Source organism: Trematomus bernacchii, unplaced genomic scaffold, assembly GCF_902827165.1.
Source record: "Trematomus bernacchii unplaced genomic scaffold, fTreBer1.1, whole genome shotgun sequence".
NCBI lineage: Eukaryota > Metazoa > Chordata > Actinopteri > Perciformes > Nototheniidae > Trematomus > Trematomus bernacchii.
Window position 1 is genome coordinate 11,011,960 of NW_022987593.1, and position 20,677 is coordinate 11,032,636.

The 20,677-nt window shown below is 41.3% G+C and overlaps 1 protein-coding gene across 1 annotated transcript in view; it reads right to left on the minus strand.

The window, feature by feature from the left end:
- Positions 1–19,373, minus strand: part of LOC117481583 (noelin-2-like) — a 33,634-nt gene extending 14,261 nt beyond the window's left edge. The window contains 4 exon segments of the mRNA XM_034129317.1: positions 818–1,037; positions 7,719–7,874; positions 11,142–11,291; positions 18,891–19,373. Coding sequence (XP_033985208.1) covers positions 818–1,037; positions 7,719–7,874; positions 11,142–11,291; positions 18,891–19,034 — 670 coding nt within the window. The 5' untranslated portion in view covers positions 19,035–19,373.
- Between the last annotated feature and the right edge of the window lie 1,304 nt (positions 19,374–20,677).

Genomic DNA, 20,677 nt, shown 5'->3' on the forward strand with positions numbered 1-20,677 from the left:
TTGAAAGCCTCCTTGCCAGCTTGTTTAGAAGGCAGCCATCACCTGCCACCATTCTCAACTCAATTCACTTATAAAAGTAAAGTCTATTCAAATAAAATATGTATGCGCCCCAACTATAAACTGTGGAAGAAATGTGTTTCCTTACCCAAAAATCCTAAGAGAGAAAAAGCATGACTGGAGAAAGAGGTAAAAGTTTGATGAAGAATGCGGACATTCAGAAAAAAAGGGAACGGTAACAAGCATGGCCCGAGTTCTCCTTCCTGTTAACACATTTCAAACTTCCCTGCCCTATATCAGAACGGTGTTTTCTGCCCTTTTTTTAGATTTAAAATAAAGCTCCCTCCAGAGCCCCGAAATGGATTATATAACTATTTGAAAAGGCTGAGTGTTGCTTGAGAAAATAAACTCATCGTCCAGCATATAATCTATGGCGTGCCCCACTCAAACACCAGACATTTCCCCTACCTGTCTTACCAATACAACCATCATTTTTAAGGCAGAATACGTGATACTTCTCTGTGCATTATGGTGTATTTCTGACTCTTTTTACTAGGGGTGCACGATTCAGGAAATCTCACGATTCGATTCGATTTCTTGGGGTCACGTTTCAATTCACAATCGATTCGCGATTCAAAATGATTCGCGATTCAAATGCCATGTTAGCGGGACATTAAGGAGCTCATGCCGTAGAAAAAAATTGAAAACAGCGTTGCGGCAAGACTGAAAAATGTGAATAGATTCTTGAAATTTCTGAATAGATTCTGAATCGGCAGAGATAGAATCACGATTCTTATGTGAATCTTTTTACTGCACGTACCGAGTTTGTTCATGCAGCTGTGGAGCCTGGTCTCCAGCAGTAAAACCCTCTGCTGAAGCTCCTCATAGTCGTACGCTCCGATCTCCTCCTGGATGGATGTCATGATGATTGACAGGTTGTAGAGCTCCATCCGCAGGGTGGTCAGCGTCTGCAGGTCCAATCTGTACTGCTCCACCACAGAGAGGAGGGGTCGGAGCTGGGACATCTGGCCCTTTAACTCCTGTGGATGCATCAAAGACAGTAAGAAGAATAAGTAAGGGGGAAGATTAAGTCCATCTTAATGTGGGCAAATTTGATATTTTCTTCACAAGATGGAAATCTATCTATTAAATCAATGGATAGCTTCCTTTAAAGAGGACATATTATGGGGGGGGGGGGGGCGTGTGGGAGAGAAACTCCCTCATTGGCAACAGACACAAATGTTATGTTAAAATGTGTGTGCATAAATGAACTAATGTGAACAAACAGTATCTACAATATCAGAATCAGAAACAGTTCATTACCAGGTAGGTTGACACGTACTAGGAATTTGACTTGGTGTCGTGGTGCATACATAAAAGTAAAAATTAAAAAACAGAGATAGAAAACTATTTTAAGAACACTATAATAACATTACAAAATATAAAAATTGGATATTTGTCAAATGAAGCTCAGCGCAAGTTCAACCAGGATGACCGTCCTAATGTTACTGCTCTCTCTCCTCTCAATAAGTGATCGGGGACGTCACTCCCCAGCTAAACCAATCACTTCGCTCTATTCCCACAAGCCTATCACAGCGCTCTGCTAAACCTTTAAAATGTGCTCTCCCCCCTCCGCCCCTTTTCACCTCCTGTCCCTCTGAATCCAGGGTCAAGCCAAGCCACTCCTCTTCAGACCGACCCAACTATCCATTCACCAACACCAGTGTCTAGACCCCGGGGGGGTTTCATCGGATCGGTTCTCCCCCTCCCGAATGATACTCCCGCACAACGGGGCCTAATCTCCAAAACACCATTACATTCATTTGTGTATTCCTGGCAATAAATATCAGGGTTCATACACTTTTTCACCAATGATTTTCAATGACTTTTCCATGACTTCTCCATGACCTTTACCTAATTTTCCATGACCAAAAAAATGACTCTTTCTCAGCGGTACCACTGAAAATGGTTTATTTTAACATGGAACAGGAAAATAAGGTCTGCATATGAAACATGTTGTGCCGATCTAAAACAAATCCAATAGGCTTGCTAGCTTCTACAGGCTAAAGCAACTAAAATCTCTCACCAGCAAAATACCTCGTCAGTTAAATGCCATTTTACGTTTCATTACTATACGATACAGTATTTATTATCATTATAGTATTACTATTTCGGCGATTAAATAAAATATAAATTATATTTTATGCAACTTTAGTTACATTTCCATGACTTTTCCAAAACCTTGGGAAAAATATTGTTTTCCATAACATTTCCAGGGCCTGGAATTAGCATATTGAATTTCCATGACTTTTCCAGGTTTTTAATGACCGAAAGAACCCTGAAATATGTATTCTTACATCAAAACCGTCTCTCCTGATTGAACAGCAAGAGGTGTGGGATGGGGGAAGGTGAAGAGGCATCTTGCCCTTATTTATTTTTCTTCATTTACAGTTGTATAATATGTATGTGTATGTTTGTGTCATCTTGGGAAGAAAGCTTGGAAATTGAGTAGAAAGTTGGTCAGAAAACTTCCTCTCTTTCTGTGAAGTGGCTCAGGGTGAAGCCACTGCTCCTTCACAGATAACATGTTTATAGTGAGGACGCCCTCCGAGTGCCACTACCTCTGTGGATCAAAACCCTAATTATACTTTTACTGTCTGCACTCCTGCAGCGTGTCACCTGGAAATTATCAGCGAGGAACCACAGGTGTATTATATATGAACACTTATTTACTAGGAAGCAAAACTTCTTCAATGTGAATCTGTTTAAGTCGGCTGGCCCGCCACAGGAGACATTTGGACTCTTGTTGAATCCGCATTACTCTAAAATTAATGTTGCTGCATGATATAAATATTGTAGATTGGACATGGAAACGGGACTAGAAAGCACCAAATGCAGCTCTTCTGTTATGCATCATTCATTACAATAAAGATGATTAGTTGTGTGTTAAATCTGAATAATGGATGAATCATAATAATCAATATTGCATCAATGACTATTTTGAATTCAATATTTTATATGTGCTTCTTGCAAATGTAACTTCGCTTTTAATTATTTGTAATGTTATGCTTGTGTTGTAGTGTGTTGTTTTTGTATCTCCCCTCCCAGGGACCACAGCTATATCAGTTATATTTCTCAAATCTGGCTCAATGGCTGTTTTGTGCACAGCCCCTGTTAAATAAACGAATCAACTAAACTAAAAAATCTCTTGCAACATTTTCTCCATTTTCTTCATCGGCCTATTTTATTTTTCTTCGTATTTTTATTTTGAATTTGGAGTTCAAAGTGCATTTTTGGATGATTCAGATCCGCCTTACAGTACAGTATATAAATCGAATATATCTGCACTTTTCTTGATGTTCTGAGTTGGAATCTTTAGGGTTTATGGCACTTATTGTCATTTTGGATAAAAGCGTCACCTCAATTAAATGGAATGAAAACATTTAAATCAGGAAATAAATACAGTCATAAAAACATATCAATCTGCACTGTGACAGTTATTATTTCCGTATCAGACTTACTGTAGCTGTGATCTTTTCCAGACAGTCTAGTTCTAAGGCTGATACTCCATTGCACATTCAGATTGCAACATAATATAATTATGATTGAAGCAGCAGTCAAAGGCTTTTTCTCTCAAAGAAGTTCATGTAATGCAGTCTTAGCTTTCTTCATGTGCTTCAGTGAAAAAGGCCACATGTAGCACGGGTTTTGCAATATGTTAATTTGACACTTACTGTTATAAAAAGACATGAAACAGAAGAACTATGGCACAAAGAAGATTTATTTAATGTGTTTAACATTTGTAAAACTGAAAGGACCCGCCTAATGATTTGAATGTCCAAACCCGTTTTGTACCTTTTTACTTTTGTATTTCTTAACATTTATAGTCTCGCCTTTCTCCCAGCAAAGCTTGTTATTCAAACAAAAAGGCAGGAGCTTTTCCGATCCACACGTTTTACATTGCCTTTAGACTTGATGTTGTGCTTTAGTCTTGAAAATATGTGGTACTCCGAGTCCATACGTGTTACCTGAGGGGCGGCAGAAAATGTTAATACTTTTAACTACATACGCTTTCATTTGGCTTTTAATTGAATTGCATTTATTCTTGTTTGTTTTCTTAATTAATTTCTGTTGGTATTAAGTATTTTTGTTGTTCAAAAGGTTATGTGTTGCTCTGCTCAGGAGCTAGGAGGGTTATCATTGTTTTTACTTTGGATAATAGTTGTTTTGTTTGAGAAGCAATGTGTTACATTTTGTGTTTGAGAAATGCTATATAAACAAAGTTGAATTGATTGATAAGGTTCGGGGTACCAAGCAGAATAGGTGTGTTTCCACCTCTCTTGCTCTTTTAACTTTCATTCCCTTAATAAATGTTATTATTTCTGTATGCAGCTCATTTTATGAAAATTGTTAGGGTGTTGTTTTGTTGTTTTTGTTAAAAGAAATCCAATAAAATACACCTGAAAGAAATACGATGCTGTTTTTGATGAGTAATTGCCATTGTCCTTGTGCCTCTTCCTCACATGTCTCTCTCCAATATCCGCTGGAAGTAGCTAGCGTGAGGAAGAGATGTGAGAGCGGGAAGCGAGGAGGCATGTCAACTAAATGGAAAGCGCCCCCAGAAAATGCTGGAGGGGTGACATATGCCATCTGGCATGGGAAAGCCTGGCATTCCCACAGGAGGAGAGGGAAGATGTGACTGGAGGAGAAGTACATGTGGGCTACTCTGCGAGGATAAGCAACAATAAGTGGAAAGAGAAAGTGGAGAGATGACTCATTTTCTGCATCTCATTTAAACAGCTTTTTTTTTTCCGATTACTGACAATGTAGTCTTTTTAATTTCTCCTGCTAAATTAGTGCGAGTGTGGATGGAGAGAGGAGAACTGCAACCAGCCTGAAGGAAGATCAATATTAGGCGTATGTAGAGTATGAATGACACATGACTCTGTGGCAGCAAACTGCTTTTTATTATCTCTGTCTCAACACTTTTCATTTACAAATCCACCCTCAAAAAACACAGTCCGCTGTGTATCAAGAGAAGTTGGATTTGATATGAGGAAGAGAAGGATTAAAAGAAGTGTCAGAAGCGAAGAAAAACAGGTCACACCCCCGCACACAAACACAACAACACAACCAGGAAACAAGCCTGGCAGTCAGCCAAACACTTTGCTATCTTCAAATCAGAATACATTTCCGACATCACTTAAAAAACCTTTTGCGCAGCATTCTTACATGCCATAAGAGAAAAGTGTGTGGATTCTGTGGTTAAGCTTACATGTGGCCACTTAAACCTCACTGACTGGTATTGGCTTCATTATATGCATATCATTGAGAGTTCATTAATATGCATGACAATCAATCTTGACAAAATGCAGAGAATGTCATGGCCTGTTAGATAGTTACCGCTTTAGCTGGCTCATGCCACCCCTGCCATGTGTCCTCCTTCATCTTAATCTCTCTAATCTCTCCTCTCCTGTTCCACTCTTTTATCTCCCCTCTCTCTCTGCGTAACCTTTACCTCGCCTCTTACTTTACTTCCTCTCATCCCTCCCTCCCACAGGGGGGACATGGTAATGTGCAATAAACTATCTCTTACCCTCCACTTCCTCCCCTTTTCTCCTCCATTTTCCTGACGCTCTCCATCTATCAGTCCGTCCTAATCTCTCTGTTTGACCTCCACTTCTCCGTCTCCCTCGTTCCCTTCCTCCCGAGGGATAAAAATACTCTTAAGTTATTGATAAACTTACTGTAGCTAGCTGCACATTGCATAAATATTCACCAGTTCTTCCTCTCAGTGCAAAGGCAAAAGCTTATGATTATGAGAACCCCCAAGGAGCCACACACACACACACACACACACACACACACACACACACACACACACACACACACACACACACACACACACACACACACACACATAAAACACGAACACACACATAAGATAACTGCATGAAAACTTTAAAAACAGACCCCAGAGCCCCGTGATGTTGTTAAGAAGATGCCCGGAAAAAGATGAAAGGCAGAATGGATTATGGGAAGACGGAAATGATCTCCAGTGTGTGTGTGTGTGTGTGTGTGTGTGTGTGTGTGTGTGTGTGTGTGTGTGTGTGTGTGTGTGTGTGTGTGTGTGTGTGTGTTTCCTGACTTCCTATGGAGCCTCTGCCAGTTTTGTATAGCTCCTCATGTTCTTTTAAATATTAGATATATTATTCTACAATGTTGGACTAATGAGCTTCTAATGACTTCATAAATAATTGATGTTATGTGTGCTGTTTGGCATTTAAAAAACAATAGTTTGACATTTCGTGAAATAGGCACATGTTGCAGAAAAGGCAGGAAGCGCATGCATGATAAATAATTAGCTGATTTCACCAAACATTTAAGAGTTTCTACGCAAAAAACAGAGATTTCAGGAAGTCAGCGCTCCTGGCCAATAAGCAATCTAACGCATGACCCTCCGTGATAAAGTGAATTGTAGTTTATACACTAATCAAAGAGCTTTAGATTCCTTTCTTTGGTAATTTGCACATCAAAAGACATATCAAGGTCGAATTCAGTCTGCATTTGGTTAAAAATGACTACTCATAGAACGTCCTTTCTACTGTACGACTGAAATGTAGCCCACTTTGCACATTCAAATGCGACAAGATGCCAAATCAATCCTTACTGCCAAACTTACAGACAGAAGTAGACAGTTTACAGGGTTTTACCACCTTTTAGGCGTGTGGCGCAGAGGACTATTGCATTGGTGTTCGGATCAGGGGAGCACAGGTTCAAACCCCACTGTAGTCAGCATGTCGTTGTGTCCCTGGGCAAGACACTTCGCCCCTAATTGCTCCTGTGGGGATTGTCCACAGTATTGAGTATGTAAGTCGCTACGGATAAAAGCGTCTAACAAGTGACATGTAATGTAATGTTTTAGTTCAGTGTCATTAGGAGTAGTTTACTGCCAAACTGTGAAGATTGAAGCAGCAATGTCACAGCTGATTTAACTGTTTGGATCATTCGCTGCTTAGATCCACCAGCCTTTTCATTCTCTATAACTCTTGAGATAATCTTCCACTTGCCTGCTGGTTTGTTGTTGGCACAGATGCCAGCCAGAGGCATCATGGGAGAAAACACACTGATGAGATAAGAACTCTTAATTTAGGAGGTACACTAAATATCCCTTGTTTAAAGGCAAAACTTATCGAGCCAGGTAATCTTATCTTCTCTCCTGAAATTTAAAAAAAACGACATCGAGCTGAATGTTGAACATGAACTCTCTCTGCTTTTGGTTGTGTAAATATTATGTAAATGTCATCAATATTTAAATGTGAGATTCATTCCAGACAGATTCTCTTTTCTTTCATTTTTGGACAGCTCCGTGTCTTAATGTGTGCAGTGACGCTGCAGTTTCGCTGGCACCTTCTGCACAAAGCTGTGTGACACTTTTACTCAGCGCACAGGAAGCCAGTGAATTGACGGCTTCAAGACACATTTTGTGCCCTTCATGGAAGATGCTCGCGTGTCTGAGTGCGGGCAAAAAACTTCAACTTGGCATGCGTGAAATCAATGTTTTCACACCAAAGGTTATGTGTTCCCCACAGCGACCGTCTTACACTGTGTGTGTGTGTGTGTGTGTGTGTGTGTGTGTGTGTGTGTGTGTGTGTGTGTGTGTGTGTGTGTGTGTGTGTGTGTGTGTGTGTGTGTGTGTGTGTGTGTGTGTGCGTGTCTACCTGCAGGCCCTTAGTCGTCAGAGTGCGTGGGTTGGAGACATATGTGTGTAAACGTCCGTCCACTCCTTTCAGCAGCGGCTCAGAGTCTCGGACATACTGCAGGTCTCTGGATGTCCGCAGGTCGACCACCTCCATGGACTGACTCACATTCTGAACCTAAAACACACACAGGGTTGACAAGATGATTAATGATTGTTAGTACACTGCATATTGCCAAAAAGGCTTACTGTATGATTGCTTTTGGCAGTTGCTTGATTCCTGCCACATGCTTGTTGTTCCCAAACACCTGTTGTTGAATATGGCTGTGTGATGGAATATTTAAAGGGTGTTTCCACTTTCCTAGAGTGTGTTTTATAGGTTTTTGTGCGTGTAAATGGTCTGCAAAGGCTAACATCCCTTAGTTCCCTCCAGAGGGAGCTTCTGTGTGTGCATCTCAGAAAAGCTGTAAGACATATTTTAAGTGAGATAATTGCTATGTGACTTGTTTACTACAGGGTGACAGTATTTCCGTAATTAATTAATCAACAAGATTAAGAGTCTTCAACTATCTAGCACATATGACGCTGTTTTGAATTACAGCAGTGCTTAGAGCTGAATGCTAACATGATGATGTTTAGCAGGTGTTGACCATCTTAGTTTAGCCTGCTAACATGCAAACATTTGCTATCAGGGACTAAACAAAAAAGGACAGCTGAGGAGGATGGGAATGTTATCAGTTTAGCAAGATGTTTAGTCATAAAACAAAGTGTTGTACATATCAAAATGTTAACTTGACGTTAGAGCTAAATATACTTGAAAAGGTAATTGAAGTTTTAACATTTTACCACTAGGAAACGTAAATACTTTTCGCAAATATGCGGCGCATCCATAGTCTGTCAAGATAATTCACTTTGAACTTCAAATGTCAACCATAAGAGGAAAGCAGAAAGGCAGACATGTCTGACACATAACATTTCATGATAATCTGATTCTAGAGACACGCTGCTTCTGAATTTTGATGAAATATTGTGGAGCTGTGAGCACCACAGGCAAAATTCCCATCTCAATTTCAACGTGAAGGCAGCAGATGACTAAAAAATGAATAAAAAATGAACAAATCAAACCCAAGCTGACTTTTACTCAGCGCACAGGAAGCCAGTGAATTGACGGCTTCAAGATACATTCACTCCGACCACCTTCACTCCAAAACATGATGCAAAGTCACACAGATCCTGTTTCTCTCTGAAGAACCTGGATCCATTTAAACATGAGGTTCTCACCTAGACTCTGTCCTGCTCTAGAGACAACAAACACACTCCCACGTAGGCCTGTTGCGATAATCAATAAATTGACTTATCGTACGATAAATAAAAATGGACTCGATAACTTTTCTGAGCTCGATAAATTGCCGTTTACATGCGTGTTTGTTGACATAAGGATGTGACCAGAATTTTAGCCCGGCACGCTGTGAGGGGCGGGGCTCACACACAGCCAAGTCAGGACACTCTGCGTGCAACAGTGTAGCAGCCACATTAATAATATAGAGACAAGCAGGAGACAACGTGTGATTTACTCGAGGGGAATTTGAAGTTAAATGGAAGTGGTTGCAAAACCTAATACCACATCTCCGGTGTGGGAATATTTTGGATTTAAGCCAAATCAACGAGGCGAACCTACGGACTTGAATGAGCCGGGCGGTGTGTCGCATTTGTTTTAAAAAGGTAGCAACAAAAGCTAGCAATACGACCAACCTTAAACTGCATCTGAAACACAACCACCCCATTCCGTTTTCCCAGCTGGGAGCAAACACGGCAGCTGGAGATGGAGAGCCCCCACCTTCCCGACAGTTTACAATCAAAGATGCATTTGCCCGACAATGCAAACATGTTGGTGTTCCTTGCTCGAAATCTTTGAAATACAGATTTGGATATGGCCTGTTGAGGCATCTGGGTCTTTGTATGGACAGTGGACTGTACACTTGACTGTTGTTTTAAGGAGGTTTTTTTTGCTTGTGAGACAATGTGTGCTCATATTTATTTTTATATATATAGATATATATATCTATATATATGAGAGAGAGAGCTCTGTTTTCCAGCCTGAGTCTATTTAACTGATTGTTTTGGTTGTGTGTGATTTAATTAATTTTTTATAATTTAATTTGTTTTATTTATTATATATAATTTATATATTTGAATATTATTTCACATTTCATTTGCAATGTTGGAAGTTCAATAAAAAGTTCTGTTTGAAAGGATGTACTTGAATTATTATTATATATTATCATTATGTCAGTGGTCTAAAATGGTCTTACAACGGTGCCGATAATATTATCGTTTATCGCAATAATTTCCGGGAAAATGTATCGTCCAACAAAAATTAATTATCGTGACTCCCACGCCTCTTCTCATTAAGCACCCTGAAAAGCTACCAGATACTTCAAATCTCTTTTGGTACTGGATGGAAAAAAACAAGCGTGAAAAAACCCCCCTGAAAAATCCATTATCAAGATGACCCAGATATCCTGAAGTGATATGAAAACAAACAAACACTAAGGGAAAAAACCCACCCACACATGTCCCACTGTTACACATACTAGGGAGGGCGGAGACACGTAAACACACACATGCATTCATACACACACATTAACACCCTCAGCAGGATCTAGGTGTCACTTCCAGAGACACACTGAGCTAATTAAGATTCATAAATACAGAAGCCTCCCAACAGGAACAGAGCGAGGAGAAGTTATTTCTGATAGTGTTCATCTTTTTTCATACTGAAAAGAGCCCTGAATGCAGCACCAGCCGTGAATGAAAATGATCCTCTTTAAGTTATTGTGCCTTGGAACACTTTGGCAAGAAAACCGGATGCATATATATCCTGATGTGCAAAGTAAGTGCATGCTTTAGAAAATGTTTGCTGGCCTGACGGTGTTCAATAATTCATCAATTCTGTCACAAATCATTTTGATTTCTCTCTCAGGAAGCACGTATACATTTAGAGGAATGTGCTAACGCAGCTGAATGCATTTCCTCACATAAACATGCTCTATCTATATGAACACATTAACATTCATGCAAACAAATACAAAGCTGGAGCCTGTAATATAGAACAAATTGTTTCTTTCCCACCCATCTGTCAGTATTTCCTTTGAGCTTAAACTCTTTTGGCATGTTGAATGACTGGGAGTCTTTAGAGGATACAGCTACTGATGTATCAGGGAGTATACATCTGTCAGTGAAACTCGAGTGTGAGTGTGTGTGTGTGTGTGTGTGTGTGTGTGTGTGTGTGTGTGTGTGTGTGTTGATGTGTGTTTCTGCAAGTGTCAAAACAAAGAGACAGGCCAGTGAATATTTTATTCCAGTATGCTGACTTTCCCCTGTGCTGCATCGCAATGCTGACCACTGAAACATGCAGGGAAGCAAGAGACAAACACAAACACACCTGTTCAGTCAGCAGGCGTAGTTGTCGACTCCGAGGGTCTCGTTTGCAGAGGTTTCGAGCCGGAGCGACCACCGTGCAAACACACCTGCCGTCCGGATCAGACGCCGTGCTGTACACCTGCCAGCCCTCCTCTGAGCCCGGGTACAGACCCTGCACACAAACAAGCTCTGTTAACAGAGTCACTGCAGGAAGAACAGAGGGAGTCCTACAGAGGAGAAGGTCTCAGAGAAACTCCACTTAAAGACTGGATTTAATGCTTTGTTTACAATCAATAGGATTTTATTTCTAAAAAACAACTTTAGTTTTTCAGTGTGGGTTTAACATTCTACCTGACTTCAGTTTTCACATTTTATAAACATTTCATGTACAATTCCTTCAGTAACCAGCATCTTCCTGTCGGATTGTAAATGGTCTTATCGTGTTAAAACAATAACTACATGGACATATCTGTAACAATTGTTAACTATGCTGAATATGTTTAACTTTTGTGTCAAAGTGAGAGTTGTAAAAAGTCCCTGTCTCCAGCAGCTCCTTAAACGTGACAAATGGCTACTTCTGCTTATTTAAAATCAATACATTCAAATTACATTTCTAATGTGCTTCGACAGTGTGCATACAGATCAAGCTCCATCAACATTGCTAAGGATGTTAGGGAATATTTTTATTTTAATCACATCCCTTAGGGTTTTTCTTCATTACATTACATTGCATTTACAGTAGCTGACGCTTTTATCCAAAGCGACTTACAATAAGTGCATTCGACCAAGAAGATACAAACTTGAAGAAAACAGGATCATATAAGTACATCAGGTTTCATAGAGCCAAAACATTTCAAGTGCTACTCAACTGGCTTTAGATAAGCCAGTCCTTTATTAGTATATAAGTGCTTTGTTAGTATATAAGTGCTTTGTTAGTATATAAGTGCTTTGTTAGTAATTTTATGGCTCGAAGTGGAGTCGAAAGAGATGAGTTTTTAGTCTGCGCCGGAAGATGTGTAAGCTTTCTGCTGTCCTGATTTCAATGGGGAGCTCATTCCACCATTTTGGAGCCAGGATAGCTAACCAACGTGTTTTTGCTGATGGGAACTTGGGTCCCCCTCGCAGTGAGGGTGCAGCGAGCCGTTTGGCTGATGCAGAGCAGAGTGCACGTGCTGGGGTGTATGGTTTAACCATGTCCTGGATGTAGGAAGGGCCAGATCCATTCACAGCATGGTACGCAAGTACCAGTGTCTTGAAGTGGATTCTAGCAGTCACTGGAAGCCAGTGAAGGGAGCGGAGGAGCGGTGTGGTGTGGGAAGATTTAGGAAGGTTGAAGACCAGACGAGCTGCTGCATTCTGGATGAGCTGCAGAGGTCGAATGGCACATGCAGGTAGACCAGCCAGGAGGGAGTTGCAGTAGTCTAGGTGTGAGATGACGAGAGCCTGGACCAGAAGTTGGTCAGAAGTTTCTGGATCAGGAGGGGACGTATCCTCCTGATGTTGTAAAGAGTGTATCTGCAGCAGCGGGTTGTAGCAGCGATGTTTGCAGTGAAGGACAGTTTGTTATCGAGGGTCACACCCAGATTCCTTGCAGTCTGAGTCGGGGAAACAACAGAGGGGCCGATGTTGATTGTTAGGTCAAGAGTGGGACACTCTTTTCCCAGAAAAAGCAGTTCAGTCTTGTCAAGGTTGAGCTTGAGGTGGTGAGCAGACATCCACTGAGAGATGTCAGCTAGACAAGCAGAGATGCGTGCGACAACCTGGATTTCAGAACGGGGAAAAGACTAAATTAATTGGGTGTCGTCAGCGTAGCAGTGGTATGAAAAACCATGCGGGCTAATGACTGATCCGAGCGAGTTTGTGTACAGAGAGAAGAGGAGGGGACCAAGGACAGAGCCCTGAGGGACCCCTGTAGTTAATTGACAAGGGTCGGACTCGGACCCTCTCCAAGTTACCCTGTAGGTGCGGTCTTCGAGGTATGAGGTGAGGAGGGAAAGTGCAGAGCCTGAAACTCCAAGTTCTTGGAGAGTGCGAAGGAGGATCTGATGGTTCACCGTGTCGAATGCAGCAGACAGCTCCAAAAGGATGATGACAGAGGAGAGGGAGGCTGCTTTAGCAGTGTGCAGTTCCTCAGAGACAGCGAGGAGAGCAGTTTCTGTGGAGTGACCTGCCTTGAAATCAGACTGGTGCGGATCAAGAAGGTTGTTCTGATGGAGATAACAGGAGAGTTGTTTAAAGACAGCGCGTTCAAGTGTTTTAGACAGGAATGGGAGGAAAGAGACAGGCTGTGTAAAACTCATATACATGTGTATTCATTCAGACAGTGTATAGTCCATCCATTTAATAAATGTCTGTAGATTCATAGAAAAGGGAAAATGAAAAGACAAAAATCTAAAGAAAATAGGGCAGTGAGTCATGCAGTGCTTCTTTAAAGCAAAAATAAAAAGCATTGCTTAAACTATATTTCACAGACTTGAAATGTTGTCATGTTTGTTTGTTATGCTATGTTTTTGTTATTTTGTGTGAATCTGTTTTTGTGTAAAAGTGTTTTTCAAAAGGACAATATGAGTCATACAACCGAAGCAGTTTCCTTTGTGCCTTTTCTAACACCCATTTGCTCAGCATGTTACTCACGTCGGGTTGTTGTTAGAAAGTGGACAAAAATGTCCCTGTCCTATTCTATCTTGAAGGTAAATCTCAGCAGGATTTCAGGAGCGTCCGTCCATTATTGTTAAAAAGGAATGTGCACTTTATTCTACTTGACTAGACAGCTGTGTCAAAATGAGATATCTCTTGTTTGCAGCTAAAATCAGCCGTGACATCTCCCACATGCTTGTGTCGAGGAGAGCTAGCAGCAGAACTGGAGAGTGTCCACGCTCTGATTCCAGAGACCGAGCTGCTGTTCTCTTTGGCAGAAACTCACCGGCTCCCCTGAGCTCCCACAAATCTGAATAAAAAAAAGATTTCTACCCGACTCACAGTCCAGACCAATTCTACTCTAGCTGGTACATGTTCATTCTCATAGTACAAACACATTTCTTCAACATACTGTTTGCTTGCGACTGCCCCATTTCTCTTTTACCACACAACTAAAGCATGTAATTTTGTCCCTGGAAAATACTTTCAGATGTTGTATTACCAGATATGAAAGACAATTGAATTGAACAATGAAGATAAAATGGCAGCAACAAAATACCTCATTGATTTGTTACATTATTATTATTATTATATATTGTTGACATTTTTTTATTTACCATCTATCTGAATGTATGTGGTTGGTCATTTGAAGTGGTGCACTTTATATAACTTGAGATTTAGTTGTATTCTTGGGGTTCAGGTATTCATCTAAAAACATTGACACTTTATTATGGATTTATGAACCAAAAAAACCCCAGTTAAAGCTGGTTTAATTATTATTTTCAATATAAGTAAGATCACGTGACTACTTGTGTGTGAAAGTAGTGACAAAATCTTCAGAAATGTATCCCTGACTCTGCTAACATAGCTTTGTGTTGTGCCTCAGGAGGCTGTAAAAGGACAGGAAATACATTACATTCCATGTCACTTGTTAGATGCTTTTATCCAAAGCGACTTACATACATTCAGTACTGTGGACAATCCCCACAGGAGCAATTTGGGGTGAAGTGTCTTGCCCAGGGGCACAACGACATGCTGACTGCAGTGGGACTCGAACTTGCTACCCCCTGATTCCAAGTTCAGCGATCCACTGAGCCACTGAGCCACAGCCTCATTAAGAGACTAGCTGGTGGACACAGTGGAGCATTTAGCAGCTGAAAAGCCAAATAACCAAAACAGAGCTTAACAAAGTAATTACAACATTGTGTATTTAAATTCAGATTTTTTTTGTCAATGTTCCTCTGTATCATCTGGGTGTTTAAGATAGCTAGAAGTTCTGTATTATCTTAGCTAACTTAAGTTTTTACAGTTTTTAATTTGCTCTCGCTAAGCCAAATGCACTAGTGCAGATTTTATAATCACATTTTGAAAGTGCACCACTTAAAGGGGACCTATCATGCAAAATGCACTTTTGTACGTCTTTTATACATGAATATGTGTCCCCGGTGTTCCAGGGAACTCACCAAGTGTCAGAAAACACAACCCTCTCTATTTTCCTCCATACCCAAATCTCTAAAAAAGGTGCTGCAACGGATCTGATCAAAACTGATCCAGATTTGAACACTGTCCTGACGTCAGGACGGTGGCGCTACGGCTATTGGGCCAACTCTCCACCTATCAGGGGAATGTGGGGTTGGGCCACGGCCGGCCATTGCCGCTCGAAAGCGCTGGAGACGCTGTAGTACATATGCCAGGCCTGTAAGTGGCGCTGTAGTCTGCCACAAAAGCAGCGAAGAAGACTTCCCGCCCATAGTTACCATGGTTACCCTTCTGTTTCTCCCTCCCCGAGGCAAGCGTTTGCTCCCGCTGCAATGCAATCCCTCCCCATCGAGGCAAGCACTGTAATTCTCTCCGGTTAGTCCACCAGCAGATGACAAACACGCACCTCTCCGCCTCTTCCAAGGAACGAGGGGACCGTGCGGCAGAGTTTCAGTTTCAGTTTCTTTCGCCGGTCAAGATGTCCGTTAAAGTTTAAATCTTCCGGACAAAATTAGAAAAGTGCCGGTCAAAGGTCTTCTTTGTTATTTATTGAGCTTTAAAACAAATGAATAACGACTCTATATAATAAAACACGGAGGACGGAGATCTCTTTTTCTCCCCCTCTTCTGACAGCCCAGCAGCTGATCAGAGCACGTCTCCCCTCTCCTGCAGGGGGGCGTGGTCAGCAGAATCAGACCCGTAGACAGCAAACAGCACATAGAGCGAAATGAGGCATGGCTAAAATGCATGATCTGTTTGGTATTTTGAAAACAGAAACGTATAAATATACCTTATATAGGTATGGCCCTACAATATATCATTTAAATATAGCATAGCAAATAAAGCGTCCACTTTAAGTGATTTGCTAAAATAAAAAAAAGACATGAATGCAATCCATTTAATATTAGATAGGTTGAATGAAATATGTTAATGCATTAAAACAGTATTTGAATTGCAGCATAAGGTATTCAGTAGTGCTCCGATTTCCCCATTAGGTTTCTTTAACGAGAACAACGTAGATTTTTTCACGTGATGCTCAAAGCTGCACTCTTTATCAATAGTTCAAAAACACCATCTCAGTGGTTATATAATGAGGCATGCTTTATAGAATAAATGAGAGTTATTTTGGGACATCATTAGGTAGTGCTGAGGTGACAGCAAAAATTCCCCTGCGGTCTAAAACGTTGGACTCATTTCACAACAAACGAATGATGAGCTCATTTAGGCGAGCTTTTAACTGGGTCTTCAGTCTGACCTACTTACAGTAGAAGTGCTAATATTTAGGAACAATGTAAAAGCATGACACACACCCGCCTGTCACAGTGTTCAGGCTGAGAGGCTGCCCTACAAACCATGAAAAAGAATAATGACAGAGGAGGCTGGGTGCATGGAGACACCAGAAGTGGTTTTGGGGGGGGGGGGGGCTGGAGGGAAACATCTGATAAATCAATCAGCTGGGTTTGCTGTGGTAACCTTGAAGTCCTATTTACAATAAAGCGGACGGGGGTAGGGGAGTTTTAAACAGGAGGACGTGGATGGGATGAGAATATAAGCACTGTTTGTGCCTACTGCTGGATGTAATTAAACAGAGGACGACATAAGGCACCTAAGGGTTCATTTCACACGAGGGAAAAATGATAAAAATCTACTCAGGCAGCTAAGCTGATTGTGATCAGTGCAAATAGAGAGAGAGAGAGAGAGAGCGAGAGAGAGAGAGTGCTGAGAGCTAACAGAGCTTAATTCCTGGGATAATTAAAAAGATAAAGAGAGAGGAAGTGGAGATACTGTAGTGTTATTCACACACAACAAATCTAAACATCTACACGTTGTTATCAACCTTTATTTGAACCCTATGGCTTTTTTTTCTGAAGGTAATAGGGTTTTAATAGGAAAAAGTATAAATGTTTATAGTAGGTAAATGTAACAGATAAATGGTGAAAATAGATAATCTATGAATGGTTCAAATAGGTCGCTAAAAATAATAAATAAATGGTTAAATTTGCAATTGTAATGTATTATTACCATTATATTCCCCAGTTAGCCAATATAAATGGATGAACTATTGAAATAACTCAAATGAATGGATACACTTGACCAAACCAACCTGAACCAACAGTTTGACTGGATGAAAACAAACTGTACCAATTTCACTTTTATATAATAATAATAGTCCATAATAATAATCACATTTTGATGGATGTCAAGGAAGAAGTGTTTGATTTCTTTTGACAGGACTGTTAGGTTAGGAACAACGGAAAACATCGTCAAAGTGATTTACAGTCACACAAAGGCTGAACATCTCAGAGACTTCTGTTTGTCATCTGCTGACATGGCATGAAGTAGCAGCACTGAACATCTCCATCTGTTCTCAGCCACTTCTTGTCTGTGTGAGTGTGTGTGTGTGTGTGTGTGTGTGTGTGTGTGTGTGTGTGTGTGTGTGTGTGTGTGTGTGTGTGTGTGTGTGTGTGTGTGTGTGTGTGTGTGTGTGCGTGCGTGCGTGTGCGTGCGTGCGTGTGTGTGTGTGGGCGTATAGTTGCATGAGACTGTGTGCACTTTGCTGAACTTGCAAAGTACCGCCACACAGCAGCTGTGAGGCGCCTCTCCAGCCAGAAAGCTAAATCATGCAAAGCCCAGGATTGCACATAAACACACACACACACAGTTTATATACCGAGTTGAAAGACCTGTATGTGCAGCGGTCCAGCATATACATGGGTTGCCAGGTTGTTGCTAGGGCAACAAATCGCTTGCTGTCCCATGGGTGAGTCAGCCTTCCCCAGGAGAAATATCACCCCAGTAAGTCAGAGAGAGAGAGAGCAATCCTATTACCCCTCTGTGTGTGTGTGTGTGTGTGTGTGTGTGTGTGTGTGTGTGTGTGTGTGTGTGTGTGTGTGTGTGTGTGTGTGTGTGTGTGCGTGTGCGTGTGTGTGTGTGTGTGTGTAGCACTGGGTGCATACTGTACACATGTACTTTTAAGAGTCATATAAACAGAAAATATTATGTATTGAGTGCTCTTTATTTTTCATAAAGGCAACACACTGCTCTTTTTTCTTTCCCCACATGCAGCTCTAAATCTCTTCCTCTTTTTGTGTTTCTTTTGCTCCTTTGTTCTATGTTCTGCACCAGTGAACAGATCAAATATCTGCTGCATGAGGGCTAAATATTGCTGCATGTGTTGATCCCTTAACCTGAATCATTATCCCTGTCATTTAGAAAATTGTCTGGGTGGTTTGCTGCAATTAAAAGGAGCAATTGCTCTAATCAAATTGAGAGAATGTCCTATTAGAGAGCTGATGCAATACTATGTACTGAGTGGGTGTTGATGTGTTCACAACAGCTGATTGAAGAATGTGATTGTACACTGAATGAACACAAGATAAACTTCAGCAGCTTTTTAATAAACACATTTAATTTATCTCGTCTGACTCCTACGTATTGAACAGAATGTTAGAGAAAGCTGGACTTCTGGTGACCAAAAAAAACAATTGTTCTGTTTCTTCATACAGTGTGTGTGTGTGTGTGTGTGTGTGTGTGTGTGTGTGTGTGTGTGTGTGTGTGTGTGTGTGTGTGTGTGTGTGTGTGTGTGTGTGTGTGTGTGTGTGTGTGTGTGTGTGTGTGTGTGTGTGTACAAAGTGTGTTTTTACAGAATACATACGCTGACGATCCGCTCATGTGTGCCCTCGGGGGAAATGATGGTTCCATTGAGTCCCACCAGCGACGGCAGGGTCTGGGACATCCAGTTAGTTACCATCGCCATGGTGCTGAGCACAGCGCCAATCTTCAACATGGGAACACTCATCCTCACACACACACATTCACACACAAACAAACAGAAACTCTGGCCGGCTCTCACACACAGTCCAAACTGTTGACAGGATTCATGCTAAAAACAGCAGGAGCACAACATGATGCTACAGGTAACACGAGTAATAAGCCCCAAGAAAAAAAAAACACAGCCAGGATCGTCCCGCTGCTGAAGTCTCCTACACTGCCACAGGTTAGAGGATAGATCCTGGGGCACAAGCCTCTCCAGATGCCTCCATGTGAAGATGAATCAAGAGGGAAAATCCAACGCTCTTCTGAGGCTGCAGGAGAAGCTCCTGGAAACAGCTGCTTAGGTCCTACTGATCTCTGTGTGTGTTTCCTGGACTCCTTCCTCCGCCTGGCAGTAAGAAGCTGTGGCTGAGCCAGCGCTGCTCTCTCATTTATCCACTAACGCTCTCCTCTCCTCTCCCTCCCTCCCTCCCTCCACCTTCCCTCTCACAGACTCACTCCTCCATCTCTCCCTCTCACTCATGCTCATCTATTCTCTGAGCTTCTTCAACACATTTATCCTGAACAATATCTCCTTAATGAACAAGCAGATAATATAAGATATAAAATTAGCTGACAAGAAACAGCTGTACATGTATCCTCCTTTCTCTTGGTATCTCCTTTCCTAGACATGAATCCTTTCCTCCTTGTTTTATTGTCCTCTAATTTCCCCCTTTTTTGTCTTTCCTGCAGTCCTTTTGTTTCCTCTTTGCACGTTTCGGCCCACTTTCCTTTGTATTGATTGAACGCAAACGGCTACATGAAAGCACAATGCTATAGATTGACCTGTGTGTGTGTGTGTGTGTGTGTGTGTGTGTGTGTGTGTGTGTGTGTGTGTGTGTGTGTGTGTGTGTGTGTCTGTGTGTGTGTGTGTGTGTGTGTGTGTGTGTGTGTGTGGTGTGTGTGTGTGTGTGTGTGTGTGTGTGTGTGTGTGTGTGTGTCTGTGTGTGTGTGTGTGTGTGTGTGTCTGTATATGTGCACTATGTGGACTGCATACTGATGCAACACTGTCCCCTTGTGGCAAGCAGTCCCCTGTCCCCAGCTCAGTATGCAAGCTGTTTCTTATTTTGAGCTAGACTTGAGTGGAGGAACAAGATGTTCAAAGGATGTTTTTATTTGATCTGTGTCTGCAGCGTTTCCATGGAGGCAACAAAATCCCCAATAACATCCAGTCACTGTGCCACTACACTACATTGTTGTGTTTGTGTCAAGCTGCAGAGAGTCTGCAGATAAAAAAAGGGAGCTAGTGAATCTGCGAGAGAGCGGAAGTATGTCTCAATTCCACACTGCATATACTGTATGGAGTGCACATTATGCTGCCTTTTTCAAATATAGTTAACAGTTATGTACTGTCAGGAAATAACACAATGCATGTATTATGTGCCATAGTTTTCCACTATAATGTGTCTGTGTTTATTATATCTTACCTATTTAAAACCAATATTTAGACTGATTGAATACATATTTTAGACCATTAAATAGTTAGGATGAGAGTAGGGCTGTGCGATTATGGCAAAAATCATAATCACGATTATTTGGGTCAATAATTGATATCACGATTATTAAATACGATTATTCATTGACTTTGAAAAAATCAATTTATTGAACTTTAAAACAAATACAAATAAT